Source organism: Nicotiana attenuata, chromosome 2, assembly GCF_001879085.1.
Source record: "Nicotiana attenuata strain UT chromosome 2, NIATTr2, whole genome shotgun sequence".
NCBI classification, from domain to species: Eukaryota; Viridiplantae; Streptophyta; class Magnoliopsida; order Solanales; family Solanaceae; genus Nicotiana; species Nicotiana attenuata.
The window spans coordinates 11,144,332-11,164,345 of NC_031990.1; the positions used below are offsets into that span (position 1 = coordinate 11,144,332).

The following is a 20,014-nucleotide window of genomic DNA, read 5'->3' on the forward strand; positions in this document are numbered from 1 at the left end:
ACCTACTTTGTCAACAATCAACAAAGTTTAGTAGAGTTTTCTAGAGTGTCACACAATAGCTTCTACGATAATGTTAACTGATGTATTGGCTCTCATTAAGACTTACCCACTTTTATTAAACCTTTTACTATGAATTTATAAAGTTAGCAGTGGCTGATAAACAAGCAAGGAAGAATCTTCAGTACAAAAATGAACTACTTATATCTTCTTATATAGTACTCCCTGTTTTGCTCAAAAGATACTAATTACTTTATAAGCGAAAAACAATCAAAATAATTCACAGGTAAATCGTGATCGAATATAATGAGACCTAAAAGTTTGTATTATGCTTGTGATTGTTTCAACAACTTGGATATTCGAGAGAGTAAGAGAAAGCTTGTTTAGAGAGAGAGAGAGAAATAGAAAGAAAGATAGCTTATTATTGAAAGATCTCATGCCCTTTACAACATTGGGATTCTCCTTTATATAATAAGAGAACCCCCTCAAAAATAATAAAATAATACAGGGATAGGTCACGTGCTTTCGAGGAGACGACGAGACCTAAGGGCACGCTTTCGCTCTGACATTCTTAGGTCGTCCCCTCTACTTCGGCTATTATTTAGTCGTGGGTCGTTGCTACCGTAGTGGGCAGAATTTGACCCCATACAAGAGTTAGCTTAGAGAGAATGCTAGGAAGAAGAACAGAGTAACTGTTTCATTGAAAAGAAGAAAAATGAACTGTGTAAATCTGTACATTAGCTCCTACTATGTACTTATACACTTTACATACACTAACCGCCTAACTAACTACATTAATTAGATTAGCTAACTCCAGCTAGCTAACCATAGTTTACTAACTCTACTTCTCTCAACACTCCCCCTCAAGCTGAAGGCTTGAACAGGTTCTTCACTCCGAGCTTGTTCAAAAGGTAGTCATGTTGAGACTTGCCCAAGCCCTTTGTTAGTAAGTCTGCTAACTGCTCCTTAGTTGATACATGCTGAGTTTTCAATGCCCCTTGCACTATCCTTTCTCGAACAAAATGACAGTCTATGTCAATATGTTTAGTTCTTTCATGGAAAATGGGATTTGCTGCAATTTGAATTGCAACCTTGCTGTCACACATGAGTTTTACAGGTGAGTTTAGTTGAACTTCAAGCTCTTTGAACAGCCCATTTAACCATACTATTTCTGCAGTACATGATGCCATGCTCCAAAACTCAGCTTCTGCAGAACTTCTGGAGATAGTCTCCTGCTTCTTTGATTTCCATGAGATCAAAGCATCTCCAAACTTAACTATGTACCCTGTGACTGACCTACTACTTTGTAAGCAAGAACCCCAGTCAGAGTCACAGTATGCAGATAACTCATTTGCATTCTGTGCTGGCATGAAGAGTCCTAGTCCAGGAGCTCCTTTTATGTACCTCACTACCCTCAAGGTTGCTTCCATATGAGACACTTTTGGGCTATGCATATACTGACTCAAGACTTGAACCACAAATGTTATGTCTGGTCTGGTCATAGTTAAGTAGAGTTATCTCCCTACAAGCCTTTGATAGCTACCTGGATCCTTGAGTGCTGCATCTGATTTTTCTGAACTTCCTATGCCTGTTATAGCTTTGTCATACTCCTGAGATGTTAGCTTCTGATTCACTTCTGGAGGTGTGCCTACTGGCTTGGCTCCCCCTAGACCTGACTCAGATATAAGTTCCAAGGCATATTTCCTTTGAGACATAACTATACCCTCTTTTGATCTAGCAACTTCAATGCCCAGAAAGAACTTTAGCTCACCTAGATCTTTCATCTTAAAATTCCTCTTTAAATCAGTCTTTGTCTGATTTAATAGCATCACATTGTTTCCTGTGATCAGTAGGTCATCTACATACACCAGCACAACAACTAGATCACTGCCATTGTGTCTGGTAAACATAGAGTAGTCAAAGTGGCTCTGTTGAAGCCCATGTGTAGCAAAGCTTCTGTCAATTTCTTGTTCCATTGCCTTGGGGCCTGTTTGAGCCCATACAAGGCCTTGTGTAGTTTGCAGACCTTGTGAGACTCCACCTGTCTAGCAAACCCATCAGGTATCTGCATGTAGACATCTTCTACTAGATCATCATTAAGGAAGGCATTGTGCACATCCATTTGATAGATAACCCACTGTTTAGCAGCTACTAAGGCAATGATAGTCCTCACAGTAACCATCTTGGCTACAGGAGAAAAGGTTTCTGAGTAGTCAAGGCCTTCTTTCTGGTTGTAGCCCTTGGCCACCAGTCTTGCCTTATATCTCTCAACCTCCCCTGAAGCCTTGAACTTTATCTTAAAATCCATTTGCATCCAATGGGAGTTTTTCCAGCAGGCAGATCCACAATACTCCATGTGTGATTGGTTTCTAGAGCAGCTATTTCAAGCTTCATAGCTGCAATCCATTTGGGATCTGAGGCTGCTTCTTTAAAGGACTTCGGTTCAGTAATAGAGGAGCAGGAGGATAGGGCATATAGGTGAGCAGGTTTGAGTGCATTGTAGGAAACACATGAGGAGATAGGATACAGGCAAGTGTGAGAGGAGACATGAGTCATATAATCTTGCAACCACAAAAGAGGTCTGCTAGGTCTGGATGATCTTCTCAGACTCACAGAGGTATTGGTTTCTTCTGTCAAAGGAGAGGGAGGAAGAGAAGGAGCTAAGGAGAGAGGTTCCTCTGAGAGGTGTATGTCTGTTGGATATGTGTCTGTTTGTGGACTCATAGGTGTATCATAAGATGCAGCAGCAGGATGTATTTCAGTGACTGTAGGAATGAGATCTAGAACAGGAAACATAGGTGTGCCAGAAGTTTGTGAGCATTTGAATGGAAAGATATCTTCCTTAAACACCACATTTCTACTTACAAGGAAGGTTCTTGAGTGAAGATCATAGACTTTATATCCCTTCTGAGTTGAGGAATAGCCTAGAAATGCACCGGGTACTGCTCTAGAAGCAAATTTGTCCAGCTCCTTGGGTGAAGTTACATAGCACAAACAGCCAAATACTCTAAGATGAGTGAGGTTGGGAGCATGCAAATAAAGCATCTCAAAGGGTGACTTGCCACCAATGACTCTTGAAGGAAGTCTGTTGAGCAAGTAAACAGCTGTAGATATACAATCTCCCCAGAATCTCAAAGGCACAGCAGCTTGAAACCTCAAAGCTCTAGCCACTTCTAGAATAGTCCTGTGCCTCCTCTCAGCAACTCCATTTTGCTGAGGTGTATAGGTGCATGTACTTTGATGAATGATGCCCAGGGATGACAGTAAACTGTGAACTTCTTGGTTAAAGAATTCACTACCATTGTCAGTTCTGAGAGTCTTAACTGTAGTGGAAAATACATTCTTCGCCTTTGTTAGAAACTCTTTGAGGACAACCACTGTATCAGACTTAGAAACAAGTAAGAAAGTCCAAGTAAATCTGGAAAAATCATCTACAATAGTAACGAAAAACCTTTTACTATCATATGTAGGTACTCTATATGGCCTCCATACATCACAATGAAGTAGTTCAAAGACAGCATTTAAAGTAGTAGTACTTAGCTTGTAAGGTAACTTTGTCTGTTTGGCTAAAGGACATACAGTGCAGTGTGTGTGATGATCCTTCAAATCTTTTAGAGTTGTGTACTTCTTGATTACATCTATAGGTGCATGACCTAATCTTCTATGCCACAGTGTACTAGATTCAGACTGTTCACTAGCCATACAAGCAGACTTATTCTCAGATCTAGTAGACTTATATACAGATTTCACCTTAGGTACTTGCTGCACACTTTTATTCCTTTGTTGAGCTGGATCATGATTGAATATACCACCTACTAATGACTTGCCTTGTAGCAGGTACAATCCCTTGTCCTCCTTACCAATCCCCTTCACCTGACCACTGTAGAGATCCTGGAAGATACAGAAGTCAAGAAAAAATGCCACAAGACACTGCAACTCTTTGGTCAGTTAGATACTGACAGTAGATTGTACTTAAATTTTGGAATGTATAATACATTGTTGATCTCCTGATTGTTAAGCACTCTTGCTTTTCCTATATGTGTAATAAAGGCAACATCTCCTGTTGGCAGGTGAACCTTACTTCCCTTTTGAGAGGAAATTGACTGACAGGAACTTAACATTTCTAGTGTAGATGTCATGTGATTTGAGGCTCCAGAGTCTATTATCCAATTGGGATTAGCACAACTGGATAACAGAGTTAACAGTTTACCTGCAGTTGCAACTCCGGCAGAAGGGCCTTCATCTGCTCCCTTGTTCAGTAGCTGCACTATCTGTTGATATTGCTCCTGTGTAAAATAGGGAGCTGCTTGTTGCTGAGGTTGGACTCCAGTTGGTACAACATTCATCAGCATTTGGTGAGACTGAAAACCAGGTGTAGTAGGAGTCCCACCCTGTAAACCTCCAAACTGCATCTGCATATGAGCATTTTGCATAGTAGGACTATAGTTGGTATTGACATGATTAGCATATGCTCCTGGATTGCCTCCCTTCTTCTTTGTCTTAAAGTTGGACTTGAAATCTTGAGGATACCCTATTAGTTTGTAACAGTTCTCTCTGGTGTGGCCTTTGTAGTTACAATAATCACAAATCAGCGTCTTCTTCTGATCTCTAAACTGTCCAGTGCCAGGGTTTGGATTTTTGTTGCCATACATAGCAGTACTGTCATTAGCTTCTGTTACTTGCACCATTTGCGTAAAGTTTGCCAGGTTTCTCTGACTTTCCACATCCATAAGGAAAGAATATGCCTTGTTAATGCTGGGCACTGGTGGCATCATCATGATTTGGCTTCTAGCTTGAGAATAAGAGTCATTCAGTCCCATAAGGAACTGGAGTAACCTATGATATTCAAAGTGCTCAGCATATTTATTTGACTCTGAACAAGGACAACTAGGACAGGGCATGAGTGCATCAAACTCATCCCATAGATCTCTTAGTTTCGAGAAATAATCAGCTACACTCATTGTTCCCTGTGTTAGTGTATAGATCTCTCTATGCAAGTACAAAACCCTAGATCCATTCACTTTGTCAAATCTTTCCTTCAGATCTTCCCATACCTTGTGAGCATTGGAAGCATACACTACAGTGCTCAACAATCCTGGACGCACAGCATTCATAATCCACGAGAGTACTACAGCATATACCTTTTCCCATTGCTTATGAAATTCAGGTCCGAACTTAGATTTTGGATATCTACAATCCACAAATCCTAGTTTACTTTTACCTAACAAGCCTATTCTCATAGATCGACTCCACAAAGCATAGTTATCCGACCCAGTTAGCTGAAGAGAGATAAGTGAACTACCTGGAGTATCTGTCGGTTGAATGAATAGAGGATGATTGTGATCTATCGTAGGGAAAATAGCTGGTGCAACTGGTACATTTGCACTCTAGAAGCACTCTCGCTTGTTTCATCTTCTATCGCCATTGATGAAGCTTTTCAGAGGTCAAATTGAACAGAACCCTAGCTCAGAGGTGTTGTTACCTTCAGACACTTCAGCTGAATTACAGTAACACACATACACACATATGAGCAAGGAACTAAGCTACGATTATAGATCTTGGCTCTGATACCATGTTAGCTTCCACGGTTATGGAGGTTCTCAGATCTAGAGTTAGCTTAGAGAGAATGCTAGGAAGAAGAACAGAGTAACTGTTTCATTGAAAAGAAGAAAAATGAACTGTGTAAATCTGTACATTAGCTCCTACTGTGTACTTATACACTTTACATACACTAACCGCCTAACTAACTACATTAATTAGATTAACTAACTCCAGCTAGCTAACCATAGTTTACTAACTCCACTTCTCTCAACAGATTTCCATTCTATCAAAGTTATTAAATAAATTTGTTACAATTTTAGCATATGCTCTCATATTCCAGCTTGCATCAACTGCATGCTATTCCTTTTATAACAAAAACAAAAAAAAACATTTTTTGTCAAGTCGGGAGACACAAGCATTATCTGCGCGCTACACCACTATTATCAATCTTTCATGCTGGTAACTACTGGTTATTGTATTGCAACCAAGCCAGATGCAATAAGCATTTCTTTTTTTCGTTTTGGTGCAAGAGTACAAAGTAGACGCCATTTTTATTGATTTATTTAAACTCATCGAACTTGTTTAATCCAAACCTGTCTGCGTTGACCTTGCCAACTCGAAAAAGATTCTTGGCGGCTAGCAGCTTAATTAGATCTTTTTACTTGAGTCCATATTAACTGCATATGTTTATTAAGTTTTTTTTTAAATATTATTTCCCATTATAATGTGGGGCATGATGTGCTACCGTATTGACCTTTACTAATACTCATCATTTTGACTTGAAGCATGTATTTACACATGCAGCTCCTGCACAAATACCTCAATTTCCAGTTAAAGTGACTTTCAATTTGCAATGGAGAAGAACATGTATTGCTCGAGCAAACAATTTATTTTGTTCTTTCCGCAGGTTTCAACTCATCAATTTTTTAATGAGAAGTAAATATAAGGCAGGCATTGGGGGAGTGATCAGAGACAATAATGGTGATTTTGTAGCTGCCTTCTCTTGTCCCGTGAGATGTGAGAGCAACAATGTAGCAGATGCACTAGCTGTCAATTATGGTGTTAAATGGTGTACTAATCATGGCTTTTCACAATTCATACTGGAGATGGATTCTATGTTGATATGCAAGATAATTCAAAACAAAGATACTACACATCTGAAGCCCAAGAAAATTGAGGAAATTGTGCAGTTGATGGCTGGTGCAGAAATTCATGTATATCATTGTTACAGAGAAGCAAACCAAGTTCTAGCTAAACTAGCTACTAGTCAGGATCATGATTATGTCTTCTCATCAATCGATGGACAGGGGAATTGCGTGAATGATGAGACCGACCTAACCTAAAGTCAAGACTCTTCCCTCTCTTGATGGCGAATCTTGATTGACTGACACTAGGAACCGATTCGGATAAAGAAGAAGCATGGCATGAGATAGGTGGCAGATCAATTTCCAATAGCGAATTACTTGACTCGATGTATGGAGGGAGAGCCTTCCAACTCAAGCACAAAATCAATGTTGAGTCAAAAATCATAGCGAAGGGTACCACCAAGCGAGATCGAGACCAGCCAAGGGTATAGGTTTACGGTGGAAAGCATGTGCTTCTTCAAATATCCCATAAATCTAAATAAAGTAGGGACTTCAAAGCTTGACTAACAAGCGAGAAAGTTGACTTTGAGAAAGAAAAGGGGTGCCTTAGCTGCAATAAAGAAAAGAGCACTAACAAGCAAGAAAGGCCCCTACTATAGAATCTTTTGATATGATTCACAGAGAGGCAAAAGGCCCTTTCCAGTTTGACAAATGGCAACTACCCTCTCTTCGAATCAGATATGAGAAAGCCAACTTCAAAGTTAGTTGAATATTCATTGTAGAAGTAGAGGTGATAAGATCTTTGTTGTTGTTGTGCATTGTTTTGGGCTAGCAGTATGTTTGTCGCCTCTATTAATGGTTGAGAATAAGGCTCATGCCGTATGTATTGAATCTGAGAGGTCAGGTTTAGCCCAGGTTGAGAATAAGGCTCATGCATGGTGAAACCCCGGTAATTGATATTGAATTAGATAACATTTCAAGCACAAAATCAATGTTGAGTCAAAAATCATAGCGAAGGGTACCACCAAGCGAGATCGAGACCAGCCAAGGGTATAGGTTTACGGTGGAAAGCATGTGCTTCTTCAAATATCCCATTATCCAAATAAAGTAGGGACCAGTGTTTTGGAGAGCGAGAAGCGGAAAAAGGCGAGGAGGCCTCGCTTTCGCTTTTCGCTCTTTTTTCATGTGAAGCACAATTTAATACATAATAAAAAATATTAAATAGGCATAGATAAATGACCAAGAACTCAAAAAAAATACTCCCTTTGTTCCAGTTTATGTGAACCTATTTCCTTTTTGGTCCGTTCAAAAAAGAATGACCCCTTTCTAAATTTGGAAACAATTTAGCTTAAACTTACAATTCTGCCCTTAATGAGAAGCTTTTATAACCACACAAATACTCTGGGCCCCTTTTTAACTTGTTTAGGACCACAAATTCAAAAAGTCTTCATTTTTTTTAAACTACGTGCCTAGTCAAACAGGTTCACATAAATTGGAACGGAGGGAGTAACATACTAAGCAAATGTTTCAATTCTTAAAATAACATTGGACTTTTGTGCTATTGCCAATTGCAACTCCATACGCCCAAGCTGGAACTTTATTTTGGCTTGATGCCATTGGATAATGAGATAGAATTTACAACAATCACCAAAAAAAAAAAAACAGAACTGGTAGAACAGGGCAGAACCAGTGAACAACATTTTTTTTAAAAAAAAACAGAGCAGTAGCATAACTAGAAAACAGGGTAGAATAGAGAAAAGAAGAACTGAAAAGAATTAGAAAAGAAGAAGAGAAAGAGAAACAAGAAACCAGAGGAGTCGAGAGGAAGTAGGTATACCGGAGAAAAGCAGAAGAGGAAGAGAAGAGAAAATTACCTTGAGAGAATAAGAAAAGAACTGAGAAGAGATGTCACGTGATGTTTTGGCTTGTAGCAGTAGCGAGAAATGTTTTGGAAGAAAGGTGCGTAAGTGTATTTGCAAATTTTTTTAGAAAAAACCCTAGGCAGCAACTGGACCTCGCTTAAGCGAGCTTTTCTCGCTTTTTTTCCTCGCCTCGCTTCTCGCTGTTGCCTGAAGCGCTCGCTTTTTTTTCAGATGCCTCGCTTTAGGTCAGAAAAGCGCAGACCTTGCGCCTCGCCTCGCTTCAGCGCTTTAAGCGAGAAGCGCTCGCTTTTAATAACCCTGGTAGGGACTTCAAAGCTTGATTAACAAGCGAGAAAGTTGACTTTGAGAAAGAAAAGGGGTGCCCTAGCTGCAATAAAGAAAAGAGCACTAACAAGCAAGAAAGGCCCCTACTATAGAATCTTTTGATATGATTCACAGAGAGGCAAAAGGCCCTTTCCAGTTTGACAAATGGCAACTACCCTCTCTTCGAATCAGATATGAGAAAGCTAACTTCAAAGTTAGTTGAATATTCATTGTAGAAGTAGAGGTGATAAGATCTTTGTTGTTGTTGCATTGTTTTGGGCTAGCAGTATGTTTGTCACCTCTATTAATGGTTGAGAATAAGGCTCATGCCGTATGTATTGACTCTGAGAGGTCAGGTTTAGCCCAGGTTGAGAATAAGGCTCATGCATGGTGAAACCCCAGTAATTGATATTGAATTAGATAACATTTCATAGGAAATGGAAATGGATTCTAAATTACCAGACACAATGATGTTTAGAAATGCAAAAGGCATTCTAGTTGAGCAGAGAGTAGTATATGATTGGAAGCCAACTTTATGTAACTATTGTCAAAAATATGGACATTCTGAGGAAGATTGCAGGAAGAAGAAAACACCAAAAGCACAAGTGGAAGTCAGCAATAAGCCAGTGGAGCAGAAGGCCAAACAAATTGCACAGCATCCCCAACAGGAAAATGGAGACAAAATTCAACAGGTGACACTACCAAGCATAGGTCCAGTAACCAAGAGTCATCAGGGGAAGCAAAATGAAGGATGGATCACTCCTCATAGAACAGGCAAAGTTAACCAAAGGCAACAGCAACAGACAGTGGAGAGGAATGCATTTCAAGCACTTGAAAAGGAAGCAGCAGTACAGACAGTGCAAAAGAAGATTGGAAGGAATGAGGGAGGTCAATCATTACCTCTCTCAGGACATGGTTAAACTACTAAGTTGGAATGTTAGGGGGCTGAATGCCCCCAATAAGCAAAAGGAGGTAACATTCCTTTGCAATAAAGAAAAGATAGGGTTGATTTATCTACTTGAAACAAAAATTAAAAGTAGTAGGATTGATCAAATTGCAAACAAAATGTTTGGAGGGTGGCACTATATAACAAATCTAGAATCCCATTATAATGGGAGAATATGGATATTATGGAGGCCAGACTATTTTAATGTGAATCTAATAGAAAAGAAAGCTCAGGTGGTAACATGTGAGGTTAAGTATATCCCAATGCAAGTGGAGTCTATGGTGTCTTTTGTTTATGATTTTAATACAAAAGAAGGCAGAAGAGAATTATGGAATAAACTGACTCAACAAAAGATAAGATGTGATAAGCCATGGCTGATATTAGGGGATTTTAATGCTATTCTAAAAGTAGATGATAGGTGTGGTGGGGTTCGAGTCACTCTGGCTGAGGTGGCTGAGTTTCAAAGCTGTATACATACATGTGAGCCGCTGGAATTGCCAAATCAAGGGCAAAGATACACATGGAGTGACAAACGTGAAGGGGAGAGAATCTTTTCCAAGATAGACTGGGCGTTCATTAATAAAGAATGATTGGATACCATGCCACCAAGCACCAACAGGTATCTAACAGAAGGGATTAGTGATCATTGTCCGGCCATCATTGAAATAGAAGGATGTTGTAAGGGTGAAAATTCCTTCTAATATTGCAATGCTTGGTCAGAACATCCTAATTTCAAGGAGAAAGTTAAAAGCACATGGGAAATGAAAATAGATGGATACAAAATGTTTCAAGTGGTACAAAAAATGAAAATCCTCAAGAAAGGACTAAAGGAGTTGAATTCCCAACATTTCAGGAACATAGTGCATGAAGTCAATATAGAAAGAGAAGATTTGAAGGGGGTACAAATCCAGCTGCAGATTGATCCTTTGAATACTGAGTTGCAGAACAAGGAAAAGGAGTTATATCAAAAATTCAGACAGGCCTCATACTTGGCAGAGATCTTCTTGCAACAAAGAAGCAAGGCAAAATGGATTAGATTGGGAGATGATAACACAAGATATTTCCATTCTATTATAAAGCATCGAAGATTAAAGCATGCAATCACTCAACTGAAAGACAAATATGGTGAATGGCAAACTAATCAGGAGGCAATAGCTAGAGTTGTTGTGGAATTCTATGAGGATTTGTTGGGGTCTAGAGCAGTGAATAGAAGGAAAGCAATGGAAGGAATACTTAGGAATGGACCAGTTTTATCTGTGGAACAACAATTGTGCTTGCTCAAACCAGTCTCAGCCAAAGAGGTGAAGTCAGCAATTCTGAAGACAGACAGTAACAAAAGCCCGGGGCCTGATGGTTATGGTAGTGGATTCTTTAAAGCAACATGGGACATTGTTGGTAACAGTGTCACAAAGGCAGTACTTGAATTCTTTCAAACTGGAGAATTACTACAACAGGTAAATGCTACCAATATAGCATGGATTCCTAAAGTTGAAGCACCAGAGTTTGCTAGTCAGTACAGGCCAATATCTTTGATGTAATGTCATCTACAAATGCATATCAAAAATACTGTGTAACAGGCTGAGGAAGCTATAGAAATCATTGTTGCTGACAATCAAGCTGCCTTTGTCCAAGGGAGATCAATGATCCACAACATACTAATCTGTCATGATTTGATGAGGCACTATAATAGGAAAACTTCACCAAGATGCCTTATGAAGATAGATTTGAAAAAAAGCTTATGATATGGTGAGCTGGGAGTTTGTAGAGGAAGCTTTGAAGGGGTATGGGTTTCCACAGAAATTCACTCAACTGATAATGGCATGTGTATCCTCCACAAAATTCACAGTTAAAGTAAATGGAGGAGGTTATGGTTATTTCCCTGGGAGGAGGGGATTGAGGCAAAGAGATCCCCTATCTCCATTGCTATTTGTACTGATAATGGAATACTTGTCTAGGGTGCTGAAATGTATGAGCAATCTAGCAGACTTCAAGTTTCATCCTATGTGCAAAAATCTGAAACTTACTCACCTCATCTTTGTGGATGATCTAATGATCTTCTGCAAAGGAAAAAAGGAATCAGTGGCAAGGGTCATGTAAGCATTAACACATTTTAGTGAGGTGACTGAGTTGGTGGCCAATATGGAGAAGTCCACAATATTCATTGCAGGAGTAGATGATCAGACAAAGGAACAATTACTGACTCAAACAGGATTTGAAATAGGATCTCTCCCTATCAGATACTTGGGACTGCCTTTGTCTTCAAAGAAATGGAATAGAATGGATTGTCATCAATTAACTGAGAAAATCACAAGGAAAATTAAAAACTCCTATGCTAAGCAATTGTCATATGCGGCAGACTACAGGTGGTCAATGCAATACTTTTTTCTATCTTTAATTTCTGGGGATCAATCTTCATTCTTCCTCAAAGTGTATTGAAAGTTGTTGATAGGATCTGTAGGGACTACCTATGAAGGAGTTCTGAGAAGAAGAGGAAAATATCATTGATATCTTGGGAGAAGGTATGTATGCCAAAGAAGTTTGGGGGACTTAACATAAAGGGCAGCAAGAGCTGGAATCATGCATCTGTAGGGAAATTACTATGGCAGCTATCTGAAAAGCAAGACACTCTGTGGGTAAAATGGGTACATGGTATATACATGAAAAATGAGGATAGTATCTGGAGACATAAGCCACCGATGGACTGCAGTTGGTACTGAAAGAAAATAAATTCACTAAAGGAAAAGATGCAAGCATGGTATAGCCAAGACAAATACAAGCTCACTCGTGATGGGAAGTACTCTATTACAAGAAGCTATAATGCACTACTGGGATCTCAGGTTAGAGTAAGAGAAGCTGACCTTTTATGGAATTCTATCTCCCAACCAAAGCACAAAGTTAATTTCTGGAAAGCAATGCAAGGAAGGCTGTTAACCAAGGATAGGATGATCAGGTTGCACATTAATGTTGCAAATACTACTTGTTGCTTATGTGAGAACCATGCACAGGAAACAGCAAGGCATCGATTGCAGAATGCTCTTGGATAAAGGAAGTTCGACAACAGTTGATGACATGGCTAGGAATTGCTATACAGCAGGGAGAGGTTAAACAAGTGCTGGAATGGATAAATAGAAGACATTGGCCAAGATTAAAGAAGGAAATGCTGACAGCAGTGTGGAGTGCAATGATATATCACGCGTGGAGGGCCAGAAACTGGAAAATTTTCAAAGGAATAAATGTACATATAGAGATAGTGGTGACACAGATTAAGAAGGAAACCATAGGGAGAATAGAGATAGTTCAATTGTCAAAAAAAGCACGTAGATGTCAGAGTATGATTGAAAAACTTATTTGTAATTAGATGCGGTCGGAGGCCTAGTGGTTGCAATACTCTTCCTAGAAGATGGTTGTGAAACTAGGTGCTCTTTAGGTGTATATGTTTTGTTATGGTAATATTTACAATTGTTACCAAAAAAAATAAAGTAAAAATGTTAGTATATCTTTTTTCCCTCTTTAACAAGAAGCAAACCAAGTGCCAATAGGATAACTACTATTTTGAGAATGATAGTGCGATCGCGAGAAGAAAAGAAAAATGTAACTCCAGAGACCCATTTCAAGACCAGTGTTCTGAACAGGTGACATCGATTAGTGCTGCAACAGACCTCCTAAATCGTCTAGTGTATTGGAAGATTCTTGTTTTGGATGGGTCATTTAGGTAACAGAGGAATTTACATGGCAGAACGAAAAAGAGAATTCCACGGATCATCCAATTGCTCTCGCGGAAAATGTAAAAGGCATGCAACTACAAATATTTGTAATTATTCCTCTGGCTACTAAATTGCTAAGCTTCCAAATTGTTTGTTCCAGTCCTCATATGCACCAAGTTCAGTCGAAGACACAGAAGGCCTTACCTCTTGTAACGCATCCTCAAAGTCCTGTGTAAAACAACATATTAAAAATGCTGCCATGAGAAAATTACCGACAAGTATGCCTTTAGCTCTTTCTTTTTTGTTTTCTTTACAGCATCTGACATCTGTTTTTCCCACGCCTGAAAAATTACCTGAAGATTTACGGGCCTCATGTCATCCTTCTTTAGCTTTGTAATTTCAATACCCTGCCTAAGAGCTTCCCTTAATGGACCCATGGAAGCATCCTTCACTAAGTTCTTCATATCAGACCCAGAATACCCTGAAAATTTAAGCAAACATCATAAATAAAAAATCCGCAATGGAAAAAGAAAAACAGCAACAATGAACGAAACTACAGCCATCAGATGGGACTTGATATTTGGGAATGCTAGCAACATGAGTTGCGAATACCTTCAGTTAATCTGCAAATGGAGACAATATCATCATCTGAAAGCTTAAATAACCCATCCTTCTCCAATAGACTCTTGACGATCCAAGCTCTTGCCTCTGCAATCCAAGACATATGGTCAATTATACTGGTCACAGTAGTCCATTGCTAATCACACACAATAAAAAGATCACTTGCACCTGAGGAAGGAAGTGGAACATAAAGTCTCTTAGTAAGTCGTCTCCTTGCAGCCTCATCAAGTTCTTGGGGCCTGTTTGTTGCACCTGTTTCCATGAATCATACTATTAATTTTCTTCTGCAAGTAACTAAATTATGGAATTTCTGCAGTAAAAAGGAATCTGGCAAATTAAATATCTCATTGAATTGCTCAGTATACAAACTACAACTCATGGATTCATCCATAATCAACAGCTCTTGGTCAAACAAAGCAACAAAGGAACTTTTGAGTGGCATAGGTTTGGAATTAGAACAGGTTACTTGGTTTTAAATCGGAATGCGTTCTCTTTCTTAACATGCTGAAAATTAGAGGGATCCAGAAATCACCTATAAGAAGAATTTGTTCGCTCCCAGTGTCAAAGCCTTCCATCTCAATCAGAAATTGTGTCTTCAGGCGCCTACTAGATTCGTGTTCACCTTCTGACTTGCGCTGCAACCATGTAAATTCTTTTAGAAAGGTCTCTATATCCCTAACTTAGCAATCAGCTTGTGGAGAAGTAATGTCCAGCCAAGAAACTAAAAAGATATTCTGTAATAGGCAAACCTATATATGCATGATTGATGCTTTACCTTCTAACTTGTGCTGCAGCCTTATCAAGTTTTCGACCACAATGTCACTCCAGAAATTAAGTAGAGAACACTGAATTCTGCACTATAAATCACTTTTCTTTATGTTTTGAGTTGCCCTTTTGTTTCCTTTTTCTGTAATGATTCTAAACTATTTTTTTCCAAAATGCCCAAAGTCCCAAAACTTTAAGGAGTCAAAATTTGGGATAATACCAATATTTATATCAGCAAGCTGAAGAGTTGACAAGAAATAAATTCCTCATCAGTACATGGCTCAACATCAGTTCTGATCAAATCCAAGATTTTCATTTTTCAGAAAAGAAGCACGCAATTTACAAGATATGCTCTCTTTTTCAAAATATTGCAGAAATCATTCACTAAGGGAAAGGTTTCTCTTCACAGTGAAGTATCAGAGAGTACATACCTGAGACAGCAGAGAATCTATTTCATCAACAAAAATAACAGCTGGCTGACGACAACTGGCAACTCCAAAAAGTGCCCTCACCAACTTCTCCCCCTCTCCGATCTACAATCACGAATTCAAACTCAATACACATTTCTTCATTTTTCAAGACAGTTCCATCCACCTTTGAATAGATATCTAGTCCAAGATAGCTGGACAAGCAAGTACATTTCAGTTTTTCATAGAATTACATACATAAACAAAAAACGACATACCCACTTGCTTGTCAAAGAGCTCGCAGATATGTAAAAGAAGGTCGCTTTTGCCTCACCAGCAATAGCTTTCCCTATCATTGTTTTGCCAGTTCCCTAAAGCATGAGAGAGTTATAAGTTGAAACTGCTTCTTTTGAACCTATCTTGACTAGGCAGACTAAGAACTTACCGGTGGACCAAACAGAAGAAGACCTCGCCCTGGAGATCGGCAGCCTCTGAATATGTCTGGACGTAATAATGGCCAGATGACCATCTCAGTCACACATTTTTTAGCATGTTCCAGGCCAGCAATGTCATTCCACCGCACATTGGGATCCCGGTACATAATCTCATTGCTGATATGCTCAATAAGCCGAGGCTCTATATTCCTCAATTTCTCAGGTAGCTCACCATCAGGACCAACTAACATTTCCAAACTGAATGGTAAGGAATATGAAGAAGTAAGACAAATGTCTCACATTATGAAGCACCTTTTTCGATCTTTTGCCAATCATCTTTTATAAGATGGACTAAGGTAATATAACTTGAATTAAAGAGCATAGTGAGATCAAAGTAGATGTCTACTGAAATAAAACAAGCGAAGTCAACTAACCATTTCCTTGTGGAGTCATCTAATGTATCTTCTCCTTTCCCAGCATTGCGTGAACTGACATTGCCTACATTATTGCCACTACTACCTCTGATAGGAGGAACGAAATTGCCCCGTACACCACGTCGTGGAAAACCATAGGACCTGACTGCACAGCCTTTGTTCATCAAGGTGTTATCACTTTGTGGGGAAATTGAAGCACTTGGTGATCTACTCAACCCTCGCCTCTGTCTTGTGTCCATTTCCTACAGCATGAAATGATCAGAAGAGACAAAAAGCAAAACAAAAGATTTACAAATCTGAGAAGTTTCAAAAATAGCAGTCCTTAATAAACATGGCAAATTGATAATACAGCTCGAATTTGTTGCTCAGTCCAAAATACATCTTTTTGTATAAAGTAACATAAAAATTTTCATAATTTTTAAAACGCATCTATCAGATTTTATGATTGCTTTCTGAGAGTAAATCAGTTTTCTTTTTCCATAACCAGTGCTTCTGTCTGGATTAAAGAAGGTGTGATATCATTGATGCATGCCTCTCGCAAGAAAACATAAAGATGTTTGCAACAATAGATACACTTGCAAACAGCTACGACCTTCATGTTTGGAGGCATGGCTGCATGCACATTACAGTACCATTTACACTAATAGTATGTTGGAAATTCGGCATTGATTGAAAGACATTTTAAGTTTCCAATTAGGAGTCTTCACAGCAAGTTTGATTATTAAATGATGCAGAAGAACTAAAAGTGTCCTGCATCAAAAACAAATAGAAGTCACAGAAACATCGGAGCAATTCTAGTATTACAGAAATCACCTGAAAATGATCAGTTAAGTCCGGAAAGCGCATATCTATTTTTTTTTTTCTTCGAATAGACGCTTTTTGAAAAAAAAGGCATTAAAAAAATAACAACTGGTGCAGTTTTCCCTTGGGTTTAAGGCATTGATCAGCCATCTTTTTTCTATCAAAAAGCTAAGCCCATAAAAATTACCTCCTGTTGCACCAATCTTCTTAGTTGTTATTGACATATACTCTTGTTCCTCTTGGATAAAAAATTGACCATGTATAGCATACAAATTGCATTAACTCTTTTCTCCCTTCTCTTGGGGGGAAGGTTTAACCTGAGAACTTCTGGGTTTTAAATTAAGGAACAAAGAACTGTAAATTGAAATTTCACATAAAATTTTGGGATTAAGAAGAAGGGAAAAAGAAAGAGTGATGTGAATGAACATAAGTTGGTTTAGCCAAGGGAATTGCATTTTTTCTGTGCATTTAATCAAACAAGTCTTAGCTAGACAAATAAAATCCTAAAACATATTGTTCCAGAAAGTTGTAGCATATGATAACATAAGTAACTTAACACTCAAGAAGTTTCCACGAAAAGTACCAGCTTTGTTTTAGCAGTAACAAATCCACTCGCAGAAGCATCAACATCAGTTTCTTCAGCACACAAGGGGGATGAAATGTGCTCATCTCTAGAGCCACTGCTTTCCCTGTGCAACCGTCTTGTTTTGGAACCATTGTTACAGGTTCTTTCTTCCTCTTCATCTTTAATGTCCATGGCTTGATGCTTTGGGTGAAACCGTTCAACAGGGAGAACCTCTGGGCTACTATCATTTCCAAAGCTTCTATTCTTCATCATGGAGAAATCTCTCGGACTCGTTTGTGCAGGCGTTTTCCAGGTCCTGCTACTCACATTCTCACGCCTTTTTGATTGATTCCCCTGCAAGATAATGCACTTGAAATGATTTCACGTATTCCACAAAAACAATCACACTTTAGTCACAAGCAATGGACAGTAACTCAAACAGGTATAGTGAATTTAAGAGAAACGGAAAACCATTGAAAGACCAACAAACATGTAAAATAGGACTATCAGTGCTGATGACAGAAAAGAAAAAGAAAATTAATAAATTATTTAGTCCACACACCTGTTCGCCAATAGTTTTGCCTTCATGTTGCTGAAAAAGAGAAAGAAAGTACTTAGACTGCTTAATCTTCTCGATATCAATATCTTTTCCTTTGGTAAATATGCAGCCTGGATCTCTGCCTGCTTGTTCAAAGGCGTGGCTGAAGATATACAGTGAAGATCAGCAACTTCAACATGTAAGAATGCATTGGCTAATCAAATTATCTATATAGCTAATAAAAGTGATTGATGAAATGAGGAACAAAATGCACTATCCGTATCAGGTTCTAATTGAAAGAAAAAGAAAGAATAAGAAACCAAGGAAATACTTGTAATATTCTGTTTATCTTCAGTTTGTGAGGAAAAAAAAAATCAGTGATGCTATTGAAATAAGATATCCTTTATAGAGGATTAATAGTTCACTGAAGTAATATCAGTGCTTGCTTTCTTCTTTTTTTCAGTCAGATGCTTTACTACAATTGGTTCTCTAGCCGAGGGTCTAGCCTATCTGCCCTTCCAGGGTAGTTGTTGTTATGCTTTACTACAATTGACTCTTCGTTTCGAATGATCTAATTAACTGTTGGTTCATTTGACAGATAGAATCACATCACTCTTCATGTTTTCTCCTCAGTTTTACTAAAGATATTTCAAAATTTTTGCACGGCTAACAGAAAGTTAAGTTAAAAGGAAAAATAGAATCACATCATTATTCATGTTCTCTCCTCAACTTTACTAAACTGCGACGATATTTCAAAAAATTAAAATTCAATTAAAGTTTGCTCGCGAGACACAGGTCTGCTGGAGCAGCTTTTTAAAATTCGTATTTTGCACAATTAAACTACCCAAAAAAAAAGTGTACCGATCGGATTCAGTAATGAGAGAGCGTCGAGCAGAATCAAACTTAGACAAAGCTTCACATCGAATTGGACGAATGAAGGCATCGTCGACGTCGGAATGAGAATGCGAATCGAGGAAGCCGATGAGTCCTAATCCAAGTACTGTTGCGGAACTGAAATCCTTCTTTTCGAGAGCTACTTCTGCTCCAAATAGCATTGAGTGGAGCCTCTTGAGATTCGTGTCAATTTCTTTCCTCCATGATACCTCCGACTTTTCGTCCTCCATTTTCGCCGATTCCGAATTCGGTGCCGTATTTTGGGTACTGTCCTCCTTTCCCGCCATTTTCCCTCGTGGATAATTGATGCCAAGTATAAGTATTTTATTTAAAGATATTTTTAGTTGCAGAGACGTCCCTGATGTTTCTCTACGTCATACACTAATCTCTTATTTTCTCATAATTAAATAAGTACTACTTTTAACATGTAACTACTAACTAGTAAGCTTTTGGTCATGAAACCATCTCTAACTTTTACTTTCATCACGAAATAATTATTTATAGCTCCGGTGCCAGAACTATTATTTCGAAATACATTTTATAAATAAACGTTTGATCTCAATTGATCGTGATTATCAAATTTTGCTTTACTTTATTCTAGTGGGTGCAATTTTTACACTGAGATTATATTCATATAAGCACTGATTTGGACAGTTCAATTTAAAAAAGTTAAAGTATTTTTACTAGGATTATTGAGTTGGCATCTTAAAATCAACTAATTGTCAACATGTGCTAATTTTAATATTTTCACATGTTATAGAAAATAAGTGAAGCATTATTCTCAAAATCGATCAATATGGCTTTTAAAGTGGACTTCGAAACGAAAAGATGTGTTTAAATATAATAATATATTTTATAAATCAAAGTTTCATACATAAATAAACTCATAAAGAATATCATATCTATCTCGAAGCACATAATTAGTGAATTAATTGCCATATGGTGATCATATGCTACTCTCACCTGACCTAAATTGATACCAATTGTTCAACAGCTACTATTCTAGGGGTGAGAAGTTTGAATAATTTCAAAACCGTCTTTTTGGGATGCTATTTTACTTGTTTTAGAAGTGTAGCAAATATAACTTAGGCGTTAC

The 20,014-nt window shown here is 38.4% G+C and overlaps 2 protein-coding genes across 2 annotated transcripts; one reads left to right on the plus strand and one right to left on the minus strand.

Annotated features, from left to right (window-relative positions):
- On the plus strand, positions 11,499-11,852 carry LOC109216524 (uncharacterized mitochondrial protein AtMg01250-like). Its single transcript, XM_019380688.1, has one exon. The coding sequence runs from the start codon at positions 11,499-11,501 to the stop codon at positions 11,850-11,852; it is 354 nt and encodes a 117-aa protein (XP_019236233.1).
- On the minus strand, positions 13,340-19,211 carry LOC109244274 (fidgetin-like protein 1). The gene is made up of 12 exons (XM_019411337.1): positions 18,886-19,211; positions 18,049-18,187; positions 17,505-17,840; positions 16,121-16,362; positions 15,698-15,944; positions 15,531-15,623; positions 15,277-15,378; positions 14,613-14,715; positions 14,249-14,332; positions 14,072-14,167; positions 13,813-13,940; positions 13,340-13,687 (listed from the first exon to the last, which is right to left on the minus strand). Exons 1-12 carry the CDS (start codon positions 19,203-19,205, stop codon positions 13,586-13,588), a joined length of 1,992 nt encoding a protein of 663 aa, XP_019266882.1. The 5' UTR covers positions 19,206-19,211; the 3' UTR covers positions 13,340-13,585.

Excerpts from the sequence above, each read along its gene's own strand:
- LOC109216524 (XM_019380688.1), top strand. The coding sequence starts at position 11,499 with ATGGTGAGCTGGGAGTTTGTAGAGGAAGCTTTGAAGGGGTATGGGTTT.
- LOC109244274 (XM_019411337.1), bottom strand. The coding sequence starts at position 19,205 with ATGGCGGGAAAGGAGGACAGTACCCAAAATACGGCACCGAATTCGGAA. Across the intron at positions 17,841-18,048 it reads GCAAAACTATTGGCGAACAG|GGGAATCAATCAAAAAGGCG; the intron begins GTGTGTGGACTA and ends ATTATCTTGCAG. Across the intron at positions 14,333-14,612 it reads CGAACAAATTCTTCTTATAG|GTGCAACAAACAGGCCCCAA; the intron begins GTGATTTCTGGA and ends TCATGGAAACAG.